The following is a 24888-nucleotide window of genomic DNA, read 5'->3' as shown; positions in this document are numbered from 1 at the left end:
GCCCCCCATACCCACGGCCGGACGAACATAGTCCCCCCTCACACTAGGTGTAGACTCCGCGGTCGTCACCTCCCCGGCAAGACTCAGCACTGGTGCTAGCTCAAGTTCCGCCGGGTCGTCAGCCTCGACCCTAGTGCTCCACAACCGACTAGGAGCAGATCCCGGTGCAAAGGAGCCAAACCGGAGTGAGTTCATCGGAGTAGTGGACGGGGGCGCCTCTTTGGTAGAATTATCTACCCTATCTGGCCGTGCAGGCCCCTTGTCCGACTCCGGCAGTGTATCATCGGCCCCTTAATCATGATCTCCGATCGCACCGCCTCCCTCAGTTGTATCCATGTCCCGTCTCACATCCCCATCCTGGGAAACTGCAATATCCTCGATCTCAAGCTCTAAGACATAAGTGACTCCAGCATATGTCCATCTGACAACATCTAGTATGTGCTCAATACTCGCAACACTGACCAACAACCTTGCCGCTCGATGTGCACGAGTGAATGGCATGTCAACCTTTTCTGTCTTACCAATCATAGCACCCAAACTCCAAGCAATCAAAAAGTGTTTTACCAGTTTAGGTGGCACGCCATAGAAACGTACCCACACCTTCTCTAAAGGTGTACCCTCAGGTTCGTCCTGCTTCCACTCGTCGAAAGCGATAACAATGTTTGTGCTTGCGACTCTGCATAAACCCCACTTAAGAAAATGCATCTGATCCTCTCTAGTGGGAAAGTCTACCTTGTAAGTCTGACCTTCTAACTGCTCCAAATGCCAATGATAATTACCTGGCACTAATTCACGAAGCTATCTCACGATCTGAGCCTCAGTCAACTGTCCATTAGTAACTTTGATTACTGCCGGGAAGGAACTCTCAACCATCTGCGGTAAAAGGTCCACCTCCGGTGTCTCAAAGAACATCAACTCCTTACAGCAGACCCCAAAAATGTTAATGCCAGGCTTAGGACCGGAAAGGAGAGGACAGTCCCCGGTGACATGCTGGGAGCGGAGGCAATAATCACAGAGCTCATTCGTACACTCTGCGATGAAATGACCCGGTTCACCACATCTATAGCAAGGCAATTTTTTCTTCTTAATCGCCCACTTTGAGAGTTTTTCTCCCTCCGGTTTCTCCAGACTCACCGGAACCTGCACTGCTGCCAAAGCCCTAACCGTGTCCACTGCCGCCGCGGGTAGTGTGGGTGATTCTCCCATCTCAGGGGCGACGTGGTCGATCTCCTCCCCTGCAGTCAACTCCATAGCAGGCGGTGGTGGCGGTGGGTAGTGTCGGGGAGGTGGTGGGCGTCTCCCTCTCCCACCGTGACGATATCCTCCTCGGAACCGATTTCTGGGTCCGGCAACACCTTCAACAAAATTACCGGGCGGACCTTGAAAACGTCTGTTGTCCTCATCATTATACCTATCAGAGCCATGGCCACCACCGGAAGAAGATCCACGGTGTCGTCCCTCATCGTAAGCATCATATCCATCATCTCCCCACTGTCTGTCCCGGTTATAATTCTGCCCATCTCTGCTATACCCATTGTAGCCACCACGCCCTTGCGCACTGCGATCCCTTCCTAGTGCCGGTGCCTTGGCTGCTGGTTGCTGCAGCGGTTCCTCCGACAGACGCGCATTCGCCCTAGCCGACAGGCCGGTGTGTCCAACAGTGGAGCCACGGCCTGTACCACCAGCCGCGACATGCGGGGTGCCACGACCGGTTCCGACCACTGCGGCGGCACCCAGGACGCCTCGACCGACCGCGAGTTGTGGTGCAGGCGGCTGCCTCGCTGAAGGAGTGTCGCAGCCAGTCCCCGTTGTGATTGTCGCGGCAGGCTTGGCGGGCGGCGACTACCTCGCTGGAGGAGGAGGGGCACCACGGCCAGCCCCAGCGGCGGGAGGAGGAGCGGCACCACGGCCAGCCCCAGCGGCGGGGGGAGGAGCTCGGCGGCCGGCCATCGTGCCAGCGACGAAGATCCTGGTCGCCTTGCCCGGCCCGAGCGAAGGAAACCTAGGCGATCGAGAAACCCTAGCCGAAACGACGTGAATCGGCCCGGGCCTCGACGCTACATGCATGCACGAAGGCAGAACGGCCGACTCGGCTTGGGCCTCTGGCTGGGCCGTATGCCCCACTTCCAGAGAGCCCACGACCGCTGTCGGTGCGTCGTCCACATCGAGACCGAGGAGCGAATTCAGCGCCTTCCTGGCCGCTCGAATCACGCACACCGAGGTCGCCACCGGCGATCGCTGCGGCGTCAGCCTCAATAACTTCCCTTTCTTGCCTTTCTTTTTCCTAGTGACTAGTGTCCAAGACTCCGGAATAAAATCTGACAATGTAACAGGTTCCAGAGATACCTTAGGAAGTGGGCCAATCCAAGGTTTAACCATTTTCTTCAACACCGGAGCTTTTGATCGAGGCCGCTCCGTTGGACGTTGAGATTCCGGCGATCTCTCCGGTCCCGACGTAAACACTGGCAGCTGCTCGGCCTGTCCGATCACTCCCTCACCTTCATCATCGCTATCGATTAGAACCCAGAACCGCCCTCCAGGTCGATCCCAACTTGTGATGTTCATCGTGTTTGTCAGATCAACCAATTCCACCGCCGTGATCTGATCAACATGCACACATTGACCAACAATGACAACATAGTTATCTAACAGAAAACGAAATCCTACCTCGATCTGTTCTCCGTCCGGGAGGTAATCCCCAGCCTTGATGTCATTATCCAGATCCAACAAAACCATCCATCTAGATGATGGAGTGAATCGGAGACGCCCCGTGATCCAATTATCAGGATCAGCCTCAAGAGCAAAAAGGGCCTTCCACTGCCTCCATTGTGACCTCTCTTGCCCGATCTCGCCATCTGACTTGGCACGGAGATCCGCTGTCGCCGCCGTCTCTGGATCCGCCCCTCCCTCTAATGGCGCCGCCGCGCGAATGGGAGAAGAGGTCGGATCCGCCGCCGCAGACTCCCCTGAAGATGCGCCGATGGCGATGCAGGTCTTGTCCGCGGTAGAGGCGGGCGGCGAAGATCGACCAGCCGGCGGCCGGTCGTCGGGCGGTCTCATGCGCCGTGGGTTATGTTAAGGAGCTACGAAAAGGTTCTCAGAAATAATCTAACAGCTGGGGCACCCCCTCTCCACCTCTTGTGAAACCAAATCCTCGAGCGCCATGAAATTCGCTCTCTGTCGTGTAAACTCCGGCTATCCACCACCCGATCCTCGTTGTCAAGCAGCAAAAGACTGCGAATCATACCTTGAACGAGTAGAGATCCCTTCTGGTAGCAGAGGAGTCCAACCGCAAGGAGGCCGGGGATGCAGAGGACCGGCCATCTCCTATCCTCCGTCGTCGCCCTCTCCTCCGGCGTCCTCTCGTCGGCGGGGAGCCCCTCGCCTGAGCTGTCCCCCGAATCGCCTCTCCTTTTTGAGGAAAGCCATCATGGCGATTTTTGTTGATCTGGAATCACAGTTACATCATCAACTAGAACAACACGAATAAAATCTGGAGGTTCCTGCCAAGAATTGTTCCCCTCACTAAGTCTAGCCAGATTATGTGCTGCTCTATTAGCTTCCCTAGGGCAATGTGAGAAAATTACACGTGTAAAATTACGGCATAGAAAAGTACATTCTTCAAAAATGGCTGCCGCCACATCTAGAGAATTGCCGCCATTTTGCATGACTTCCACAACTTCCATGCAATCACTTTCGACTAGGAGTTTGTTGCATCCTACATTACCTGCAATGATCAAACCATCACGAAGTGCACACACTTCAGCGGTCACCGGTGTATGAAAGAATGACATACATGAGCTACCCCCGGCAATTGGAGCTCCTGTATAATCATGAATAATTGCCCCTGTTCGCCCTGTTCCTGTTTCCCCTGTTTTCCCGAATGGCCTCCCCTCATTGTTCGTGGGGCGGGGATCAGACCTCCGTCTCAAAAAGCTCAGGTCGTGCACAATTTTCATCTGGAAAACAAACAGGAGAGCAGAGATAGGTTTTATTCTGGTGCATGTTGACTTACCTACAGCCACCTTAGCTGGCAGCGGAAATTCTCGGTGCATGTTCCCGTCTTGCCGTCGACTTTCATTCCGAGCTTACATGGACAGTCGCAGATTCCTGTTATGTTGTTGCTGATCCGGCCACTCGAGCAAGGATACTGAGTTCGTACTTCAGAGTACCATTGCCGGAGTTGACACTCGTCGATGTCTGTAGTTCCATCGGTTGAATTAGCTATCAATATCAGTCAGATTGCACAGAGCAGATTATTTTGCAGAGAGCATCAGCGGGGGTGGCACAATTTTTAAGTTTAGTCTACAAACAAGAGCACACATATACTGCATTGGGAAAAATATGGCTATCTACCAGAAGGGTACCAAAGCCGCACACAACATCTAAACAAAAGAGCTGCCAGAGGGATCAGCCAATCTTATATCTTATACCTTATATCTTATCTTATACTTACTAATTGGAAGCACCAACGAAGCCTCCACGTTAATTCTCAGAAATCATATAAATTTAGCCTTTCGATTTAAATCAACGCTTCAGATTAAATAAGTGATTGTGGTTTTTTTTACAGCAAAATAATTTATTGTGTTAGAGTCCCATAGATATACGATCCATACTGTCCAAAAAAAGAGTCCACCAGGCCCACATCTAAGCTCCCAGGGGAAAAAGAAACAAATAGATAGTCCTGCACGCCCACATCAAATTTCACATGAAAAAAGCAAATGATAGCTTCATGCAAAAAAAAGGCACATACATATACAACTAAAAATATCATCACATCCCAATCTAAAAAATGACCACTTAATGGTTAAGATTTACTAGAGGGCCATGCAAGGAAGCACCGTGTACACGAGGGATAAAATCCACCAGTACTAAAAGGAGAGTACTATCTTATTTAAAGAAAAACTAGGTACATCAAGGATAAAACTCATGTAAAAAAGAGTCACATAAAAGAAATAGTTCTCACCACGTACATGAATAAAACATACATGTCTAAAAATAGAGTGCTCAATGCCCATGTCCAAATTCCTAGAAAAAACATGTGCCTCCCTGGAAAAAATACATCTGCCTTCTCCTTGAATAAAAAACACGTATATAAAACTCTAAAATATTAATCTAAAAAAATTCACGCCGCAAGCTAAAAAAGGATCACATATTTCACCTCCCACAAAAAACTTAAATGTTCACTTTGACAAAGAAAAGATGCAAGTACATGTTCGGCGTCCTCAAACTAAAAAACCTTGAGCCTATGCCTATTTAAAAAAGTAATAATTAAATCGCATCGTACTAAAAGAGGACCGTGCCAAATAAAACAAATCAGGCACGAACATACAAAATTCTCGCCTATATGGGTCCCTGACATACCACTACCTGTGTCGTGTCTTTTTGTATGTGAAATCGCCTAATTGTGACACAAGTAGAAAAATTTGCGATTTACACACGTAGGTGGTGTAAATTTACAAAGAGGTGTATCTTGCTACTAAGGCATGAAGGCTTCATTCGGACCAGTGACGCCAGTTTGCGAAAGATAAATACGAGAAAATGCACTCTTTCCTATAATGAAGTTTATATTAAATGTGCGTATTATTTGTTATCATTGCTTGAATAAATTAGCATCTCTCAAGTAGTATCATATCTAAAATTTAATTAATTGCATTTCACATATAAATAAAAATTTATTTACAATATCTATTCCTACAGTTTCTAGGCCGTGCAGGTGCACGGGTAGATGACTAGTGGAAAATAGTGGCTATGGTCGTTGCCTCTATAATTACTCTAGTAACCACTTCTGAATTTGAATTGAGAATCTTGTAGGCCTGAAAATACCGTCTGACAAACCACATATCACTGATTCTTTTTTCTGTATAAGCATCATCGAATGCGACTAGAACAACAGAACTAACCATGGGATCAGGGATGTGAGAACAATCCTAGACCCCACGCATCCACATGAAAAAATGTTTAAATTTGGTCTAGGACACCCTCTGCATTTGACTCTAGCCACGAGGGATAGTATACATGTATGGGTGATAGATATTACTCCAGTCAGTGATATCGAATAATATATACATGCATGATGTGAAAATACTGGGATAGACAACCATGAATACTTCAACTGAATGACTGCTGCTAAAAGGGAAACCTTCCGACATACAATGAGCAGGAGTATCACAAATTCAGTAAGACTCGCGATTAATGCACTGCAGAAAATTGAATCAACCTGACCCATCAGTTATTAATTTCTTGCCACCGCCAACATTGACAATCAACATGTTATATTTGTGATTGCTCACTGTTAATCATTAGTGCTACTTCATTGCATGCAGTTTTTGCCAGAATAATTAGAGGAACACGAAGAAAAGAAGATAGCAAATGGTGCTTTTTGTTACTAGTACGCACATACCTTGACAAGAGAGGAGCAGCTTCGGCAAACAAAAACTTGGACTGAAACCTCTGAAATAGCCCGATCTGCATCTGCTACACCGCTACTGCACCTGAAATTATAGCAGATTGGAAGCACCAACGAAGCCTCCACGTTAATTCTCAGAAATCATATAAATTTATCCTTTCGATTTAAATCAACGCTTCAGATTAAATAAGTGATTGTGGTTTTTTTACAACAAAATAATTTATTGTGTTAGAGTCCCATAGGTATACGATCCATACTGTCCAAAAAAAGAGTCCACCAGGCCCACATCTAGGCTCCCAGGGGGAAAAAGAAACAAATAGATAGTCATGCACGCCCACATCAAATTTCACATGAAAAAAGCAAATGACAGCTTCATGCAAAAAAAAGGCACATACATATACAACTAAAAATATCATCACATCACAATCTAAAAAATGACCACTTAATGGTTAAGATTTACTAGAGGGCCATGCAAGGAAGCACGGTGTACATGAGGGATAAAATCCACCAGTACTAAAAGGAGAATACTATCTTATTAAAAGAAAAACCATGTACATCAAGGATTAAACTCATGTAAAAAAAGAGTCACATAAAAGAAATAGTTCTCACCACGTACATGAATAAAACATACATGTCTAAAAATAGAGTGCTCAATGCCCATGTCCAAATTCCTAGAAAAAACATGCGCCGCCCTGGGAAAAAAACATCTGCCTTCTCCTTGAATAAAAAACACGTATATAAAACTATAAAATATTAATCTAAAATAAATCACGCCTCAAGCTAAAAAAGGATCACATATTTCACTTCCCACAAAAAACTTAAATGTTCACTTAGACAAAGAAAAGATGCATGTACATGTTCGGCGTCCTCAAACCAAAAAACCCTGAGCCTATGCCTATTTAAAAAAGTAATAATTAAATTGCATCGTACTAAAAGAGGACCCTGCCAAATAAAATAAATCAGGCACGAACATACAAAATTCTCGCCTATATGGGTCCCTGATATACCACTACCTGTGTCATGTATTTTTGTATGTGAAATCGCCTAATTGTGACACAAGTAGAAAATTTTGCAATTTGCACACGTAGGTGGTGTAAGTTTACAAAGAGGTGTATCTTGCTACTAAGGCATGAAGGCTTCATTCAGACCAGTGATGCCAGTTTGCGAAAGATAAATACGAGAAAATGCACTCTTCCCTATAATGAAGTTTATAATAAATGTGCTTATTATTTGTTATCATTGTTTGAATAAATTAGCATCTCTCAAGTTGTATGATATCTAAAATTTAAACAATTGCATTTCACATATAAATATAAATTTATTTATAATATCTATTCCTACCGTTTCTAGGACGTGCAGGTGCACGGGTAGATGACTAGTGGAAAATAGTGGCTATGGTCGTTGTCTGTATAATTACTCTGGTAACCACTTATGAATTTGAATTGAGCATCTTGTAGGCCTGAAAATACCATCTGACAAACCACACATCACTGATTCTTTTTTCTGTATAAGCATCATCGAATGCGACTATAACAACAAAACTAACCATGGGATCAGGGATGTGAGAACAATCCTAGACCCCACGCATCCACATGAAAAAATGATTAAATTTGGTCTAGGACACCCTCTGCATTTGCCTCTAGCCACCAGGGATAGTATATATGTATGGGTGATAGATATTACTCCAGTCAGTGATAACGAATAATTGATAGGGCTAGGGTTCCTACCGACTCTGCTCCATAGGTTGTAGGGGCAGAACAGCGAGGGTTGGGGCCGAGGGCGGCGGCTCCGGCGTGTTGGCGCCGGAGAAGGGCGGCGGCAGCTAGGGCAGGGTGCGGCTAGGGTTTCCGGCTCCTCTGGAGCCGGGCAATATGATAGAACTATCTTTATTGTTTAACCTCAAAAGGTATCTTACAATCTAATATTTATAACCTCAAAACGACTAGCCTAAGATAACTTCTGGGCCAAGCCCCTAATCTACTGCCCAGCGGGCCTCCTCCGATTATATTGTAAACCGGTCATAACATCTCTCCCCGCCTGCACAAACAGGTCGTCCTCGAGCTGAAAGTCTGGATAGTGGTGGCAGAAGTCATCACGTGGCTCCCAAGTAGCGCTCCACCGGAAGACCCGCCCACTGGATCATGACGAACCACACCCCGCGAAGAAGTTGCGCCTTCAACACCTTCTCTGGCTCCGGAAGAAGACGTCTGTTGGCGGTCGGAGGAAGCGCGGGTGGAGCCGCCGGTGGCTCTCCACGAAAAGGCTTGAGCAGCCCCACATGGAACACATCATGGATGCGAGCGTCGGCCGGAAGCTGAAGGCGATAGGCCACCTGCCCGATGCGCTCCAAGATGGCGAAGGGTCCCGCGTAGCGAGGACCGAGCTTGCGCTTCGCGCGCGGGTCGAGTGACTGCCTAGAGCGATGGAGAAGACGCGGCCACACCCAATCACCCACCCGCGTACTGCACCTCGCGATGGTGGTCGTCGTAGTAATGCTTCGCCAGCTGCTGAGCCTGAAGTAGACGCTGATGGACCTTAGCAAGCATCTTGTCACGGGTGTGAATAAGGTCACCGGCGGCCTCCGTCCATGCCGTAGCCGGGTCCACCGGCAAGATAGGCGGAGGTGGCCGGCTGTAGACCACCTCAAATGGTGTCGCACGCAGGGCAGAGTGGTAGGAGGTGTTGTAGCAGTACTCCGCCCATGCGAGCCAATCCACCCAAGCGCGAGGCCGATCACCTGTGACACAGCGTAAATACATGGCAATCACCTTGTTAACCACCTCAGATTGGCCATCTATCTGGAGGTGGAAGGCCATGCTGAAGCGGAGCTTAACTCCCGCCATCCTGAAGAGGTCGCGCCAGACATGGCCCATGAACACCATGTCGCGATCACTGACGATCGAAGAAGGATAAATCCCAAAAGGTATCTTACAATCTAATACTTATAACCTCAAAACGACTAGCCTAAGATAACTTGTGGGCCAAGCCCCTAATCTATTGCCCAGCGGGCCTTCTCCGGTTATATTGTAAACCGGTCATAACATCTCTCCCTGCCTGCACAAACAGGTCGTCCTCGAGCTGAAAGTTTGGATAGTGGTGGCGCAAGTCATCACGTGGCTCCCAAGTAGCCTCCTCCACCGGAAGACCCGCCCACTGGATCAGGATGAACCACACCCCGTGAAGAAGTTGCGCCTTCAACACCTTCTCTGGCTCCGGAAGAAGACGTCCGTTGGCGGTCGGAGGAAGCGCGGGTGGAGCCGCCGGTGGCTCTCCACGAAAAGGCTTGAGCAGCCCCACATGGAACACATCATGGATGCGAGCGCCGGCTAGAAGCTGAAGGCGATAGGCCACATGCCCGATGCGCTCCAAGATGGCGAAGGGTCCCGCGTAGCGAGGACCGAGCTTGCGCTTCGCGCGCGGGTCGAGTGACTGCGTAGAGCGGTGGAGAAGACGCGGCCACACCCAATCACCCACCGCGTACTGCACCTCGCGATGGTGGTCGTCATAGTAATGCTTCGCCAGCTGCTGAGCCTGAAGTAGACGCTGATGGACCTCAGCAAGCATCTTGTCACGGGTGTGAATAAGGTCGCCGGCGGCCTCCGTCCATGCCGTAGCCGGGTCCACCGGCAAGATAGGCGGAGGTGGCCGGCTGTAGACCACCTCAAATGGTGTCGCACGCAGGGCAAAGTGGTAGGAGGTGTTGTAGCAGTACTCCGCCCATGCGAGCCAATCCACCCAAGCGCGAGGCCGATCACCTGTGACACAGCGTAAATACATGGCAATCACCTTGTTAACCACCTCAGATTGGCCATCTATCTGGAGGTGGAAGGCCATGCTGAAGCGGAGCTTAACTCCCGCCATCCTGAAGAGGTCGCGCCAGACATGGCCCATGAACACCATGTCGCGATCACTGACGATCGAAGAAGGATAAATCCCAAAAGGTATCTTACAATCTAATACTTATGACCTCAAAACGACTATCCTAAGATAACTTGTGGGCCAAGCCCCTAATCTACTTCCCAGCGGGCCTCCTCCGGTTATATTGTAAACCGGTCATAACATCTCTCCCTGCCTGCACAAACAGGTCGTCCTCGAGCTGAAAGTCTGGATAGTGGTGGTGCAAGTCATCACGTGGATCCCAAGTAGCCTCCTCCACCGGAAGACCCGCCCACTGGATCAGGACGAACCACACCCCGCGAAGAGGTTGCGCCTTCAACACCTTCTCTGGCTCTGGAAGAAGACGTCCGTTGGCGGTCGGAGGAAGCGCGGGTGGAGCCGCCGGTGGCTCTCCACGAAAAGGCTTGAGCAGCCCCACATGGAACACATCATGGATGCGAGCGCCGGCCGGAAGCTGAAGGCGATAGGCCACCTGCCCGATGCGCTCCAAGATGGCGAAGGGTCCCGCGTAGCGAGGACCGAGCTTGCGCTTCGTGCGCGGGTCGAGTGACTGCGTAGAGCGGTGGAGAAGACGCGGCCACACCCAATCACCCACCGCGTACTCCGCCTCGTGATGGTGGTCGTCGTAGTAATGCTTCGCCAGCTGCTGAGCCTGAAGTAGACGCTGATGGACCTCAGCAAGCATCTTCTCACGGGTGTGAATAAGGTCGCCGGCGGCCTCCGTCCGAGCCATAGCCGGGTCCACCGGCAAGATAGGCGGAGGTGGTCGCCCGTAGACCACCTCAAATGGTGTCGCACGCAGGGCGGAGTGGTAGGAGGTGTTGTAGCAGTACTCCGCCCATGCGAGCCAATCCACCCAAGCGCGAGGCCGATCACCTGTGACACAGCGTAAATACATGGCAATCACCATATTAACCACCTCAGATCGGCCGTCTATCTGTGGGTGGAAGGCCGTGCTGAAGCGGAGCTTAACTCCTGCCATCCTGAAGAGGTCGCGCCAGACATTTCCCGTGAACACCATGTCGTGATCACTGACGATCGAAGAAGGGAACCCGTGCAGACGGACAATACCGTCGATGAAGGCACGGGCCACGGACGCGGCGGTGTAGGGATGCCCCAGCGCGATGAAGTGAGCATACTTAGAAAAGCGGTCGACCACCGTGAGAATGACCGACTTGCCTCCCACCTTGGGAAGGCCCTCGATGAAGTCCATGGAGATATCGGCCCAGACCTGAGACGGCACATCCAGGGGCTGAAGAAGACCAGCCGGTCGTAGCATCTCCGTCTTGTTGCACTGGCATGTCGCACAAGAGCGCACCCAATTGCGAACCAGGGCACGATCACCAGGAATGTAGAAGTCGGCGCGGAGACGATGGAGGGTTTTCTGCACACCCTCATGGCTAGCCGAGTGGGCTAGCAGCAAGACCTGGTGACGGAGATCATCATGTGCGGGAACGAAGACACGGCAACCATGGACGAGCAGACCGTCGGAGGGGCGCCAGGGCTCCTCCAGGTCGCCGGCCGCCAGCTGCTGCTGCAGGAGAACCGCGTCGGCTGTGGTCGCCGTGGCCCGGCGAATGTCGTCGAAGAGGCCGAAAGTCGGCCCTGAGCGGATGCAGAGCGCCGTCCCCTCGGAGTAGCCGGTGACGGAGTCGAGGTCGGCATCGCGGCGGGATAAAGCATTGGCGACGGTGTTAAGACGACCCGGGCGGTAATCGACGAAGAAATCGAAGCCGAAGAGCTTACTAATCCACTGGTGCCGTGGCACGGTCGAGAGCCTCTGATCCAGCAAGAACTTTAGGCTGTAGTGTTCCGTGCGAATCTGGAAAGACCGGCCCCACAGATAGGGCCGCCAATGGCGCACCGCCTGCACCAAGCCAATGACCTCCCGCTCGTACGCCACGAGCTTGAGATGGCGCGGGGTGGAAGGCCGGCTGAAGAAGGCGAGAGGGCCATTGCCCTAATGAAGCATGGCGCCGAACCCCACACCCGAGGCGTCACAGTCCACCACGAACGGGAGGTCGAAGTCTGGCATCTGAAGAACGGGCCCCGTCGTGAGGACCCCCTTGAGGGCCTCGAAAGCTGTCGTCGCCTCCTCATCCCACGCAAAGGCGTCGCGGCACAACAACCACGTGAGTGGCGAAGCAATGACGCCAAACTCCTGGATGAACTTCCGGTAGTATCCAGCAAGGCCGAGAAACCCACGAAGAGCCCACGGAGACTGGGGCGTCGGCCAGGCAGCGACGGCGGCCACCTTGTTAGCATTCATAGCGACCCCGCCGGTCGAGATGACGTGGCCCAGGTAGGCCACCGAAGGCGGCCCGAACGAGCACTTCGAGCGCTTAAGATGAAGATGGTGCGCCCGTAGCTCGTTGAAGACAATGGCGATGTGTTGTAGGTGCTCTGCCCAAGACGCACTGTAGATCAGAATATCATCAAAGAAAACAAGCACAAACCGACGTAAATAGGGCTGGAGGACGTCATTCATCAGAGCCTGGAAGGTCGCCGGGGCGTTTGTGAGGCCAAAAGGCATCACCAAGAACTCGAAGTGGCCGTGGTGAGTTTGAAACGCCGTCTTGGCGATGTCATCTAGGTGCATGCGCACCTGGTGGTACCCCGACCGGAGGTCGAGCTTGGTGAAGAAGCGTGCCCCGTGTAGCTCATCGAGGAGCTCGTCGGCCACCGGAATAGGGAACTTGTCCTTAAGTGTGACAACATTAAGGGCATGGTAGTCGATGCAGAAGCGCCATGTGCCGTCTAACTTGTGGACGAGAAGCACCGGCGCGGTAAACGGCGAGGTGGATAGCCGGATAATGCCTGCCGCGAGCATGATCGCACACTGCCGCTCCAACTCATCCTTATGCAGCTGCGGATAGCGGAAAGGGCGTACTGCCACCAGCACGGATCCTGGCAGAAGATGTATACGGTGATCATACGTGCGGGCGGGCGGCAGCCCCTGTGGCTCGGTGAAGATGTCATCGTGCTATTGTAAGAGGCTCTCCAAGAGTGGGTGCTCGGCCGTGGCGGTGGTCGCGGCCAGCTGGAGTGGTGGTGGGGGTGCGGCACCCCCAATGCCGTCCCACCGAATGCGGTTTCCCAATCGCCAGAAGGTCATCGTCAGCGTGTCGAAATCCTAGAGAATAGGACCAAGAGTGCGCAAGAAGTCGATGCCGAGGATGAAGTCGAAGCAGCCCAAGTCGATGCTGGTGCAGGTGATGGTGAAGTGCTCATCGCCGATAGTGATGGGCACGTCGCGGGCGAGCCCGTGGCAGCGGAGACGGTCGCCATTAGCGACTGTGACTCGCAACTGCTCCCCGCCGGTAGGCTGTAATGCAAGGCGCCGCATGGTGGTCTCCGGCAGGAAATTATGCGTGGACCCTGTGTCCACAAGGGCCACCAGGCGCTCGCCCCGGATCACGACTGGTAAGAGCATCATCCGTTCATCACGGATGCCGGCCAGCGCGTGAAGGGACACCACGAGGCCGGCGGCCAGGGCGGGTGCGGGTGCCGCTGCGGGCTCCGCAAGGGAGGGGGCGCCAAGGCCATCCTCCGGGTCCTCGGTCTCGTCTGTCGTCTCCAAGTAGAAGAGGCGTGGGCAGACATGGCCCGATGCATAGGGCGCATCACAGTTGAAGCACAAGCCCAAGCGCCGGTGTTCCAGCTGCTCTGCCTGAGTCAGGCGCCTGAACGGCCGCGTCGGTGCCGGGGTGGGTGCCGGAGCGGCTATGGACGACGCTGGTGCTGCCGGAGACGGCCGGGGAGGTTGTCGGCCCCCACGTGGCGCGGATGGTCGCGTCAAAGCCTGGGCGCGCTGCTCAAATGCCCGGGCATAGTACATGGCCGTCTGAAGGTCTTGGGGCCCCTTCAGCTCGACGTCCACGCGGATGTGGTCGGGAAGGCCGCCGATGAAAAGCTCCGCCCGCTGTAAGGCCGTCACACCGGGCGCGTGGCACGCCAGCGCCTGGAAGTGGTCGGCGAAATCCTGCACCGTGGAGGTAAAAGGCAGGCGGCCCAACTCAGCCAAGCGGCTCCCAAACCGAAGAAGGCACAACTCTCGGAAACGATCCCACGGGGGCATGCCGCCCTCGACGGCGTAGTACCATGTCTGGGCGGCCCCACGGAGATGGTAGGAAGCCAGCCAAGTGCGCTCCCGACGCAGGAGTGCGCTGTCCGCATAAGAACTGGTCACACTGGTTGAGCCAGTTAAGCGGATCGTCGGAGCCGTCGTACGTGGCGACGTCGATCTTGGTGAACCGGGGCGGCTGCTGGTGTGGCGCGCCTAGGCCCACTGCCTCGGCGGTGCAGAGGGCTGGTGACGGTGCTCGGTCCAGGGTGGAAGGGCCGGCATAGTTCCCTGTGGCCCCCAACGCCTTGGACTGCAACGGGAACCCTGACGGCGGACGGGCCTCCGGTAAGCCGACGGCGGCCATGGAGCCAGCCGGGGAGTGGCGACGGTGACGAAGGGAAACGGACCTCCTGGATCGGAAGGCCGCTTGGCGAGGACCGGCCCAGGCTAGGGCTGGGTGGGGGCGGTGGTGGAACCTGCACCGTTGCCGCCGGGATGGACGGCGCGGCGGGGGACGGCGCGGACGGCGCGGCCTAGGTTGGCCACTGCGGCCCCGTGGTGGCGGCGATCGGCGCGGTTGGCCACCCCTCCTGCGGAGGGCTGGAAGGCGCAACAAACTCGTCCAGGTTGATTCCATCTGCGATCCGAGTGGCAGCGGCGATGAAGGTCTCCATGAAGGATCGGAAGTCATGCTTCTTGGTGTTGGCCACCTTGAGAGCCGCCAGCTTGTCCTCTCGCGCATCCTTGCAGTGAACACAGACCAGAGATAGAGCAACGTCGGCACCGCATCTGGCAGAAGACTTCTTCCATTCGTGCACTCGACATGGAACTTCGTTCAGTCGAGTCATCAAGGATTCAAGGTCGTTCTGAAGTGCTTCTCCTGGCCAGAGCACCGTGTTGATGCGTGACGTCGCAACCTTCAGCCTTGTAAGATAGTCAACAACAGCAGCAACGCGAGACTCGAGTTGGATCATGTTCATGGCAGCTTCATCCTTCACGAGAGAGTTGATGGGGTCCAAGCCAGTCTCCACTCGACTAGTCTCTTCTTCAATGTTTTGACAGAATTTTGTGGATACGGTCCAAGGATAAGCTAATGTTTCCACAAAGTCAGTGATTACCAGTCGGATATAAGGGGTTACCTTCGAGCATGAGGAATAACTTCTTAACGAGCCCTCCCAGATAAGCCTCCAAGTCGCTCTTCTTTCCCGCCAGTTCGCCAACCTTGTCACTCAGGGCTATCTTCTCACGATTATGTTGGGTGACCTCTTTGTTGGCCGCGTCGAGAGCAGCTTTCAGAGTGGCATTCTCCTCTTCAAGTTTGCTAACCGAAGCCAACTTCTCTTCTGCAAGTTTTGTCTTGTCCGAAGCCGCTTTCTGCGCCTCAGCGAGGTCAAGGTCCTTCTTCTTCAGAGCATCCTTCAGTTTATCTGTAAAATCACAATAAGATCAGACTCGGGGACGGACGAGAAGCAAAGACAGTCGTCAAGATTCTCACCAAACATACCTTTTGCCTCCTCCTTCGCCTTCGTAAAGTTCTCCTGGACATTTTTTAGGTCAAGTTCGAGTTGGATATGCTTGTTCTCCAATTCGGTATAACGAGCTGCAAGCTCACAAGATCTCTGCAAAAAACCAATCGACAGATGTCAAAAATAGGTCACTTCCGAGTGACTAAGAGAAAAATCGTAGTATTTCTAAGACTACAGCTGAATCTAAACATTCAACTGTAGTCTCGGGGACTACACCCAGTGGGTGCACTCAGCGTGCCCCCACTAGTTCTATCAGCTAGACTCAGAGTCAATCAGTCGACCAAAAAAGAGAAAGAGAGGGTGCGTTCTTCAGACCATAGTCGACTGCCAGCAGTCAACGACAGTCTCGGGGACTACACCCAGTGGGTGCACTCAGCGTGCCCCCACCGGTTTATGATTCCATTCGACCAGATCGAGTGAAGACAGTAATGCGAAAAAAGAAAAACTCAAGACATAAAGACTATGGTCCACTGCCAGCAGTCGACCATAGCCTTGGGGACTACACCCAGTGGGTGCACTCAGCGTGCCCCCACCTATCCAGATTCAAAATCGACACACCCAGTGGGTGGAGTGCAGATACTAAGATTTTCAGAAAGAAAAGTTTTTAGATACCATATCCTAACAGAACAGGCAGTGATTGACCAACCTGAACATTTCTCGGAAGGGCTGAACTAGCGTCATAAGCTGCTTGACTGGCGTCTCGGATCGCCTTCACTTGCTCCATCATAACCCCCGCCTGGCGTATGGCTTCTTTAGCAGCGCTTGCTTGGTCTTCAGGGACGTGGTGGGTAGAGAAAAGTGAAGGCTGACCAGCACTCGACGACGAAGGGCGAGCACTCGACAGTGGCACCGCAAAGGATACGGTAGGCCGAGTGATGTTGTCCCCCTCCGCAACTAACGTCTCAGGTGCTGATACGACCTGAGCCGCCTTGCCAGCAGACGCTCTCCTATTCCTCCTCTGCCTCAGTGGTTCCTCGTCTTCATCATCATCAGGAAGATCAATGATGATATTAAATGGAGCTGCAGAAAAGAGTCAAAGTTAAAAACGAAGATTCCACCGACTAAAAACGAAACTTCAAAGGTCATACCAGGGTTGGAAGTGATGGCATCCTCCATTTCTTGGTCGTCAGGTCTGGCCGAGGTATCAGAAGTAGCAGCACTACAGTTTCAGAAATCAGTCGATCAGCTAACGAATCGACCAAGAATAAATCCATGAGAAATAAGAGGACACAAGTTATGTCATTACCCAGAAATAGTGGGAATCACCATCTTCATCTTCGGCAAAGCCTTCATCGGCCTCGGCGGCACCACTCGAGATTGCTTCGGCGCTTTCTCAGTCGGCGCCGGAGAGGTCGTCTGAGGACGCTTGGTCGATTGCGCAACAGGCGCGGCCCCCTTGCCGCGCTCGACCGCAGGATCATGGGCAAGCTTGGACCTTCTTTCAGAACGAGGAGGCGCAACTTCCTCCTCCTCCTCCTCCTCATCGGAGCCTGCATCTTCATCACCCTCATCGCCATCCGATTCCCACTCCTCCTGGCTTTCACCTCCACTTCCTTCCTCCTCCTCGGTCTGTGCTTGCGCCCCGTTGGGCATCGAATACAACTCAGTGGTAGCCTGAAGGACAACAAACAAGACAAGAGTCGATCTACTGATCTGCAGCAAAAACAGAATGGACGAAACATGATTACAGTAGGAGATAAGTGGTCATACCTTGTCTGGATCATAAGACTGGTCGAGTGGCGGGATCCTCCTGGCCCCACGAGGGTTGTCCTTGTTCCCTGTGATGGCAGTCATCCACCTCTCCAGTGTGGCATCGTCGACCTCCTCTGGGTGGACCCGAGTGGTGTCTTCAGTACCAGAGTACAACCACATCGGGTGGCCCCGGTATTGGAGTGGTTGGATGCGCCGTCGAAGGAAAACCTCCAGGAGATCCATGCTAGTCACACCATCGCGAATGAGTTGGACTACACGCTCCATCAACATTTTTACCTAAGACTTCTCCTCCGGAACTACTTTCAGAGAGGACGGCTTATTCACTCGACTCATGGAGAAGGGAGGGAGCCCAGTCGACTGCCCTAGCCTCGGCTGGTCTTGGCAATAGAACCAGGTCGACTGCCACCCTCTAACTGACTCGGGAAGGGTCATAGCTAGAAAAGCACTCTTGCTCCTCATCTGAATCCCAAGACCCCCACACATCTGGATTACCCGAGTTCTCTCGTCATTTGGGTTAGCCTTTTTCACCGTCTGAGAGCGACAAGTGAATATGTGTTTGAAAAGGCCCCAGTGCGGCCGACAACCCAAGAAGTTTTCGCACAAAGATACGAAAGCGGCGAGATAGGCAATGGAATTGGGTGTGAAGTGGTGGAGCTGAGCCCCGAAGAAGTTCAGAAACCCCCCGAAAGAAAAGTTGCGGAGGCAAAGAGAACCCACGATCGACATGAGTCGCTAAGAGGACACACTCACCCTCTTGAGGCTGCGGCTGCCACTCCGTCCCCAGAAGCCTCGTCGCCCTGTGCGCGATCAGGCCTTCGCTGGCCAGGTCGTCGAGATCCTTCTAGGTGATGGTCGAGCGGATACAATCACCCTGGATCCAACCCTGCGGCAGGCAGGACTGCGACGAGGATCCGCCCCGACTGGTCGCTCTCCCCTTCGCCTTTGCCGTCGCTTTCTTCGCCCGCTCCAAAGCCACCGTCCTCTCCTTCACCATTGTCGCCGACGAGGCCGGAATGGAGCAGCGGCGCTGAGCAGTTGGCGAGCGCAGCGGATGAATCTGGAGACGGGGGAGGGGAAAATGAGGGAGCACTGTCCAAAAACCTCCGCTCGGTTCCTTATATGGAGTCGCTTCCGAGTGGCTGACAGGTAGGCCCGGGCAATCCTGTCAAATCCCGAAACAGTCGCGCGAGCGATACGTGGCGAAAAAGGCGGCGTGGGAATCGAGGCGTCTCTGCCTTATCCCATTCGAGTACCGCGGTCTTCTCCGCTTTGCGCGCTTCCCAAAATTCGGATCCCATAAAATCCGCTAACCACAGGACAACTTGTCAGACGGAAGATCTCCTGCGATCCGTCGCTCGGAAATCTCCAAGTTCATAAAGTTCACTCGACAGATATGAAGAATGGATCAAGGCGACTGAAAGAAAGTTGACATCCTCACTTGAAAGTCATTGATCCAGAATAAGACACGTTTACAGCACCAGAAAACAGGTCGGAAAGATTATCAACTCCTTCCTCACTCAAACCTCGATCCATTCGGGGGCTAATGATGAAGTCATGTACCTGGGGTAGGGTCATGGACCTGTCCCAGATATCCTCCCCGAGGACATCTTTAGAAGAAGTCGTCTTCCAGTCGACCAAGAGGGACCCCACTCGACGAACTGGAAGACACTCGACGAACCTGAAGACACTCGACCATGAAGACTCACTCGACCACCAGGAGTTCAAGATCTACTCTGTATCCAAACGGTCTGTAATTAAGTAGTCTTTACTCTGACCTTAATGTACTTTAAACCCTCCGCTACGTGGGCTGGCTGGGGTCTTGGCATCCTCTATATAAGCCACCCCCTCCACTGGCAGAAGGGTTCGCACCCCTGTAACTCTCACACATATAATCCAGTCGACCGCCTCCGAGCACCGAGACGTAGGGCTGTTACTTCCTCCAAGAAGGGCCTGAACTTGTAAAACACTTGTGTGCACAACTACTCCATAGCTAGGATCTTGCCTCTCCTTAGTACCCTCCTACACTACTGTCAGACTTAGAACCACGACAGCGGCGGCTAGGGCAGGGTGCGGCTAGGGTTTCCGGCTCCTCTGGAGCCGGGCAATATGATAGAACTATCTTTATTGCTTAATCTCAAAAGGTGTCTTACAATCTAATATTTATAACCTCAAAACGACTAGCCTAACATAACTTGTGGGCCAAGCCCCTAATCTACTGCCCAGCGGGCCCCTCCGGTTATATTGTAAACCGGTCATAACAATAATATATACATGCATGATGTGAAAATACTGCGATAGACAACCATGAATACTTCAACTGAATGACTGCTGCCTAAAGGGAAACCGTCCGACATACAGTGAGCAGGAGTATCACAAATTTAGTAAGACTCATGATTAATGCACTGCAAAAAATTGAATCAACCTGACCCATCAGTTATTAATTTCTTGCCACCGCTAACATTGACAATCAACATGTTATATTAGTGATTGCCCACTGTTAACGATTAGTGCTACTTCATTGCATGCAGTTTTTGCCAGAATAATTAGATGAACACGAAGAAAAGAAGATAGCAAATGGTGCTATTTGTTACTAGTACGCACATACCTTGACAAGAGAGGAGCAGCTTCAGCAAACAGAAACTTGGACTGAAACCTCTGAAATAGCCCGATCTGCATCTGCTACACCGCTACTGCACCTGAAATTATAGCAGAAATGGAGATATACAATGGTATGCAGTTCTGAAGTTGCATGCATGCTTTGGCAATTTTCCTCTTCTCGAAGTAAGGAATGAATAATCCATTGCTTGTTGTCTTCACAATGTCAGCAAGGCCCTTTGCTTCACGCTGTTTTCTTGCGACTTTACTGAATCATGAAGCACTGTTAATATGTTGATTTGTTTTGTTTTTCCTAAAGATGATTCTTAGAACTTTGTAGGTTTACATGGTAGTTCGTGCAGCAAGATAATGACATTAGGATTTTCATTTTTAACAGAATTTTGGAGTCTGACGATGTACACGGTGATTTTTCGGGTTCAGTTTCAACACGTACAATGGAGCAGATTATTTTGCAGAGCATCAGCTACAAGAAAAACCATTCAGACTACAACAAACATGAGCAGTACACATTCAGGAAGTATTGTGATTAAGGCACATCAGGAAATTGAATCGATCTAAGCTATCAGCCAAAGATCTTGCCACTGCCAACATGTAAAACATGTTATGCTTCTGCTTGGCCACTGTTAACCATTACTGATACTTAAGCACATGCAGTTATTGGTACACCAAGAAAGGAATCTAGCATTTGCTATTATCTGTTAATAGTAAACACGTGCCTTGACAATAGAGGAGTAGCTTCATGAACAGAAACTTGGACTGAAACCTCTGAATTAGCCCGATATGAAACTTGTGTTATTGCCTTAGAGCAGAAATGGAGATAATACAAGGAGTACTCAAAAATAAGAGTATGTGGTTCCGAAGCTGCAAGCATGCTTTGCCAAATTTCCTCTTCTCTAACTAACAAATAAATAATCTGTTGCCAGTTGTCTTCACAATGTTTGCAGGGCCCTTTGCTTCATGCTGTTTTCTTGCCTCTTTACTGGATCATGAAGCATATACTGCTTCGTTTTGCTTTTCCTAAAGATGATTTTCAACCTTTCAGGTTTTCATGGTAGTTAGATATTGACATTAAGATTTTCAATTTCGAAAGAATTTGGGGGTGTGACAGTTTGCATGGTGATTTTCTTGCCGCTTACAGTTTTGGCGCGTACAGCCGCAAGGCACATCGGCAGCATTCCCCACGCTTCAGTATATATTAAGTTAAGAGTGCACAGCGCAAAGCGTCTAAACCAACAGACAAGCCTATACATTATGGCTACTGCATTCTTCGCACAGCAAATGCCCTGTCCTGGCACCTACCAAGATCCTATTTTCATATGTGAAGCACAAGCTTATATGATACGTTCCTTTAGTTTATCACCTGAAATAACAAAAACGGACCTGGCATGAATTTCTTTTCTTCGTTAAAGCTTACAATTCTATTTCATTTTTGACATTTTAGTAGAATTTCTTCTGTGGTCAACAGATCCAAAGCTCTACTGAATCATTAGCTACAGCAAATATATAAAGAATCTGTTCAAGGGCTGTGCTTTTTGCCAAAATACTGAACGAAAAAGGTCCCACTGTATTCTCTTCTTGATCCGAACTCACAAGAAGAGACAATCACGGTTGCGCACACAGTTGGCAAGTTTTAGTTAATTTAGTTTGACGTTCACTGCAACCGGAGGTTATAAATTTCCAAGTCGCAACACAACTGCGGGCACGAGTTTCCGAAAGATTTAACTCTGCCGGGTTGCTCCAACTCATTCAATTACAAAAATATCGTAATCATACCGGGTCTCCCAAGTTCAAATAGGCCCTTAGAGCCCCCTTGGATAGCCAAGTGTGTTTCAGGAGTTCAAAGTAATAATTCCTTCGTCTAAAATAAAACTAGTCCAGCAAGACCATCCGGATAGGATTTGCCCCAACCTAGGCTGGACTGATTTATCTTTTGCTGTAAAACCATATTTTACTTTTAGGTTTGTTGGACATGTTGGCTGCGTGCATCGCGCTATGTAGAGGCCGAACATTCTTTCAATGCGGTTGTATCACCTTGATATATCAATTTAATGAAATATTCTTTGTCGAAAAAGACCCGAGTTGTCCCGATTGAAGCCACGAACATCTCGTAGTCAGGAACCAACTGTATGAGCGACACTCACGGTTACTGAAGTCCCGACCTGCCCTTGGTAACCGCAAGTAGCTCTGTTTTGGACCAACACCGTTAGCATTGGCCCACCTGCTTATGTGAAATTAAAATTGGGGTTGTGGAATTGAATTTTACCTAAAATCTGGAGAGGCAACGACGGCATCACAGGAGTGGGAAGCAGAGTTTGAGCCATGGCCCATGACGTGGGATAGGAATGAGATACAGGGAGAATGATAGGGGGTTTTGCCTAGGAATGAGGAAAGAAGGGAGGGTGTTTATTCTGAAAAGTGGGCGCCGCCTAGCCAGCGACAGCCTCCCAGCGTGTATGGTGCCATTCTCTCGCAGGAGCCTCCCAGCACGTACGATCATACACGCTAGGACACCAATGAAAGGCACGTACACGCCTTATTTGCGTCCAATAAATATATATTTTTAAGAACCAATATATTAATTTAGTACATAGTCATACAATTATTTGTTACAAAATACGTCACAGCACTAAAAGCCCATCCCATTTGGACAACATGCGCACATTCGCGTCGGCAGAATATGGTATGTTAGAAAGGCGATCCTCCATGAACATTTGGCAATTGAAGTTCACACTCAAATTCATCTGGGATGTAAGAAAGAAGTTGCATGCGTGCGTATACATGAATAGTAAGGTTGTAAAAAAAAATGAACTCGTCGTTTGGGAGTATGGCCTGAGTATCGATGGAAGAAGCGACCACTACTTATACAGAGGAAAAATTAGTTAAGCACTTGCTTAATTTGTTTAAATGATGATGATACAATAATGGTACTAATAATAATATTATAAAGGTACCGCGTACGTACGTACAACAATATGCATAATACGTATAGATGTATGAACAGCATGCGTATTAATTATGATTTGTATTCAAGGGTAGACTTCAATAATTGAGCGAATTCCAGTCATCGGTGTAATCCTGTAGTCACTGAACCCAGCTTCATAGAAAATCTTGCTCCACTGATGCTCCTCTCGCTGGGTCCCGTCGATGTACATCATGAAGACATCAAACAAAACCTCCGTCTCCTTGGACACGGTTTCCTGTGACCCTGCAGTTCCGACCACCATATCCATGACTATCACCTTCCCTCCGGCGTCCCTTGTCGGAATGGCTTTCTTGCATTGGCGCAGTATCTTGACGCAATCTTCGTCTGCCCAATCGTGCAAAATCCACTGAAAACATTTCTTTTGTTAAATAAAGCCACAGTGCTAGCTGCTATGGTGAAATGGTCTCGGCTAACTGTATTTGTAGTTTGTACCTTCCTCGCAGAAAAAAAAAACTATGTTTGTACCTTGAGTAGAACGGTGTCCGCTGGTGGGATGTACTCAAACATGTCGCCGGCGATGAAGGTCAAATTGTCATCCGCAGGAGCCCCGGCGACGACGACAGGTAGGTCCAGCACGGTGCACTTTATGTGCGGGAATGCCTTGGCGATGGCCGCGGCAACGGTGCCATGGGCACCACCGACGTCCACCAGTGAGCTGCGCACGGATCCGAAGACGCCGCTGTACTCTCTTAGAATGATCTCCATACTGAAGCGGCTGTCCGCGTCCAGACCGGCGTTGAACACGCGGTCATCGCCGGCGTCCTTCGCTATCATCTCCCACCGTGTACAGCCATGCGCCACCTCAAAGAGCGACGAGGCGGCGCTCTTTCCGTCGGTGAACCACTCGCGTATGCTGAAGAGAGCAGTGACGGGCACCGGGTTGACCAACACGCTCACGATAGGGGACAGGTCGCAGCGGCGTGGCCTCTCGCCGCCAACTCCGACGAGGAGGCCGGAAACCCTGGTGAGCTTGTACACGGTGGCGCCGCTAGCCTGGACATCGACGGAGAAGACACCAGAGGTGGTGAGCACGCGCATGAGCCGCTGGAGGTGGGAGACCTTCGTCCGGTGGATCCCTGTGTCGGCGGCAAGATCAGACAAGGTGGTGGCACCACCCCTGAGGTGTATGGCGTCGGCAATTCGCAGCTCGGTGGCCGCGCCGAGCGCCATGGACTTGATGTAGACGAAGCAGTGGTGGTAGAGCTCGAGCTGAGCTTGGAGCAACTCCTCGCTGCTCATGGTAATCTCGTCTTCTTGGACGTGCGACGCCATGGTCTGTTGAATGCTCGCCTTGTTTGGGTTGCCTTCTCATATAGAGGTGAAAGGTTGCGCTCTTGGACTTGACAACAAATGCATCAATGCGATTGCTCTCTCGCATCTAACCGTGAGCCTGACATAAAGCATGTGATGTGACTTTCACGCAGGCATTAGAGCAACTCCGGCATATTCTTGTAAAAATCACAAACCTTTGAATAAACTGCTAATCTTCTATGTCTAAATAGCTAGCCCCCACAAACATATTTCTATAGATATACACACATGCCACTTCATCATGCAAACATGCATGAAAAGATTCACCTCAAAATGCAAACATGCATACGAGAAGGCCCACCTCACTAATTAGATATATTACGATAAATCATATGTAGTTTTAGTTTTACTTCCTATAATAATATTC

At 50.8% G+C, this 24888-nt stretch overlaps 1 protein-coding gene across 1 annotated transcript; it reads right to left on the bottom strand.

Annotated features, from left to right (window-relative positions):
• Positions 1–23089: 23089 nt before the first annotated feature.
• Positions 23090–24509, bottom strand: LOC123083478 (acetylserotonin O-methyltransferase 1). The gene is made up of 2 exons (XM_044505514.1): positions 23676–24509; positions 23090–23556 (listed from the first exon to the last, which is right to left on the bottom strand). Exons 1-2 carry the CDS (start codon positions 24480–24482, stop codon positions 23254–23256), a joined length of 1110 nt encoding a protein of 369 aa, XP_044361449.1. The 5' UTR covers positions 24483–24509; the 3' UTR covers positions 23090–23253.
• Between the last annotated feature and the right edge of the window lie 379 nt (positions 24510–24888).

This window comes from Triticum aestivum, chromosome 4A (assembly GCF_018294505.1).
Source record: "Triticum aestivum cultivar Chinese Spring chromosome 4A, IWGSC CS RefSeq v2.1, whole genome shotgun sequence".
In the NCBI taxonomy this organism is placed as follows: Eukaryota; Viridiplantae; Streptophyta; class Magnoliopsida; order Poales; family Poaceae; genus Triticum; species Triticum aestivum.
The sequence above is the reverse complement of the archived record's forward strand: the minus strand, read 5'-3'. Positions and strand labels throughout refer to the sequence as shown.

Bases quoted from the DNA above. Each gene is read 5' to 3' on its own strand.
- LOC123083478 (XM_044505514.1), bottom strand. From the start codon at position 24,482: ATGGCGTCGCACGTCCAAGAAGACGAGATTACCATGAGCAGCGAGGAG. The intron at 23,557-23,675 runs GTACAAACATAG...AAATGTTTTCAG, and splicing joins CGGACACCGTTCTACTCAAG to TGGATTTTGCACGATTGGGC.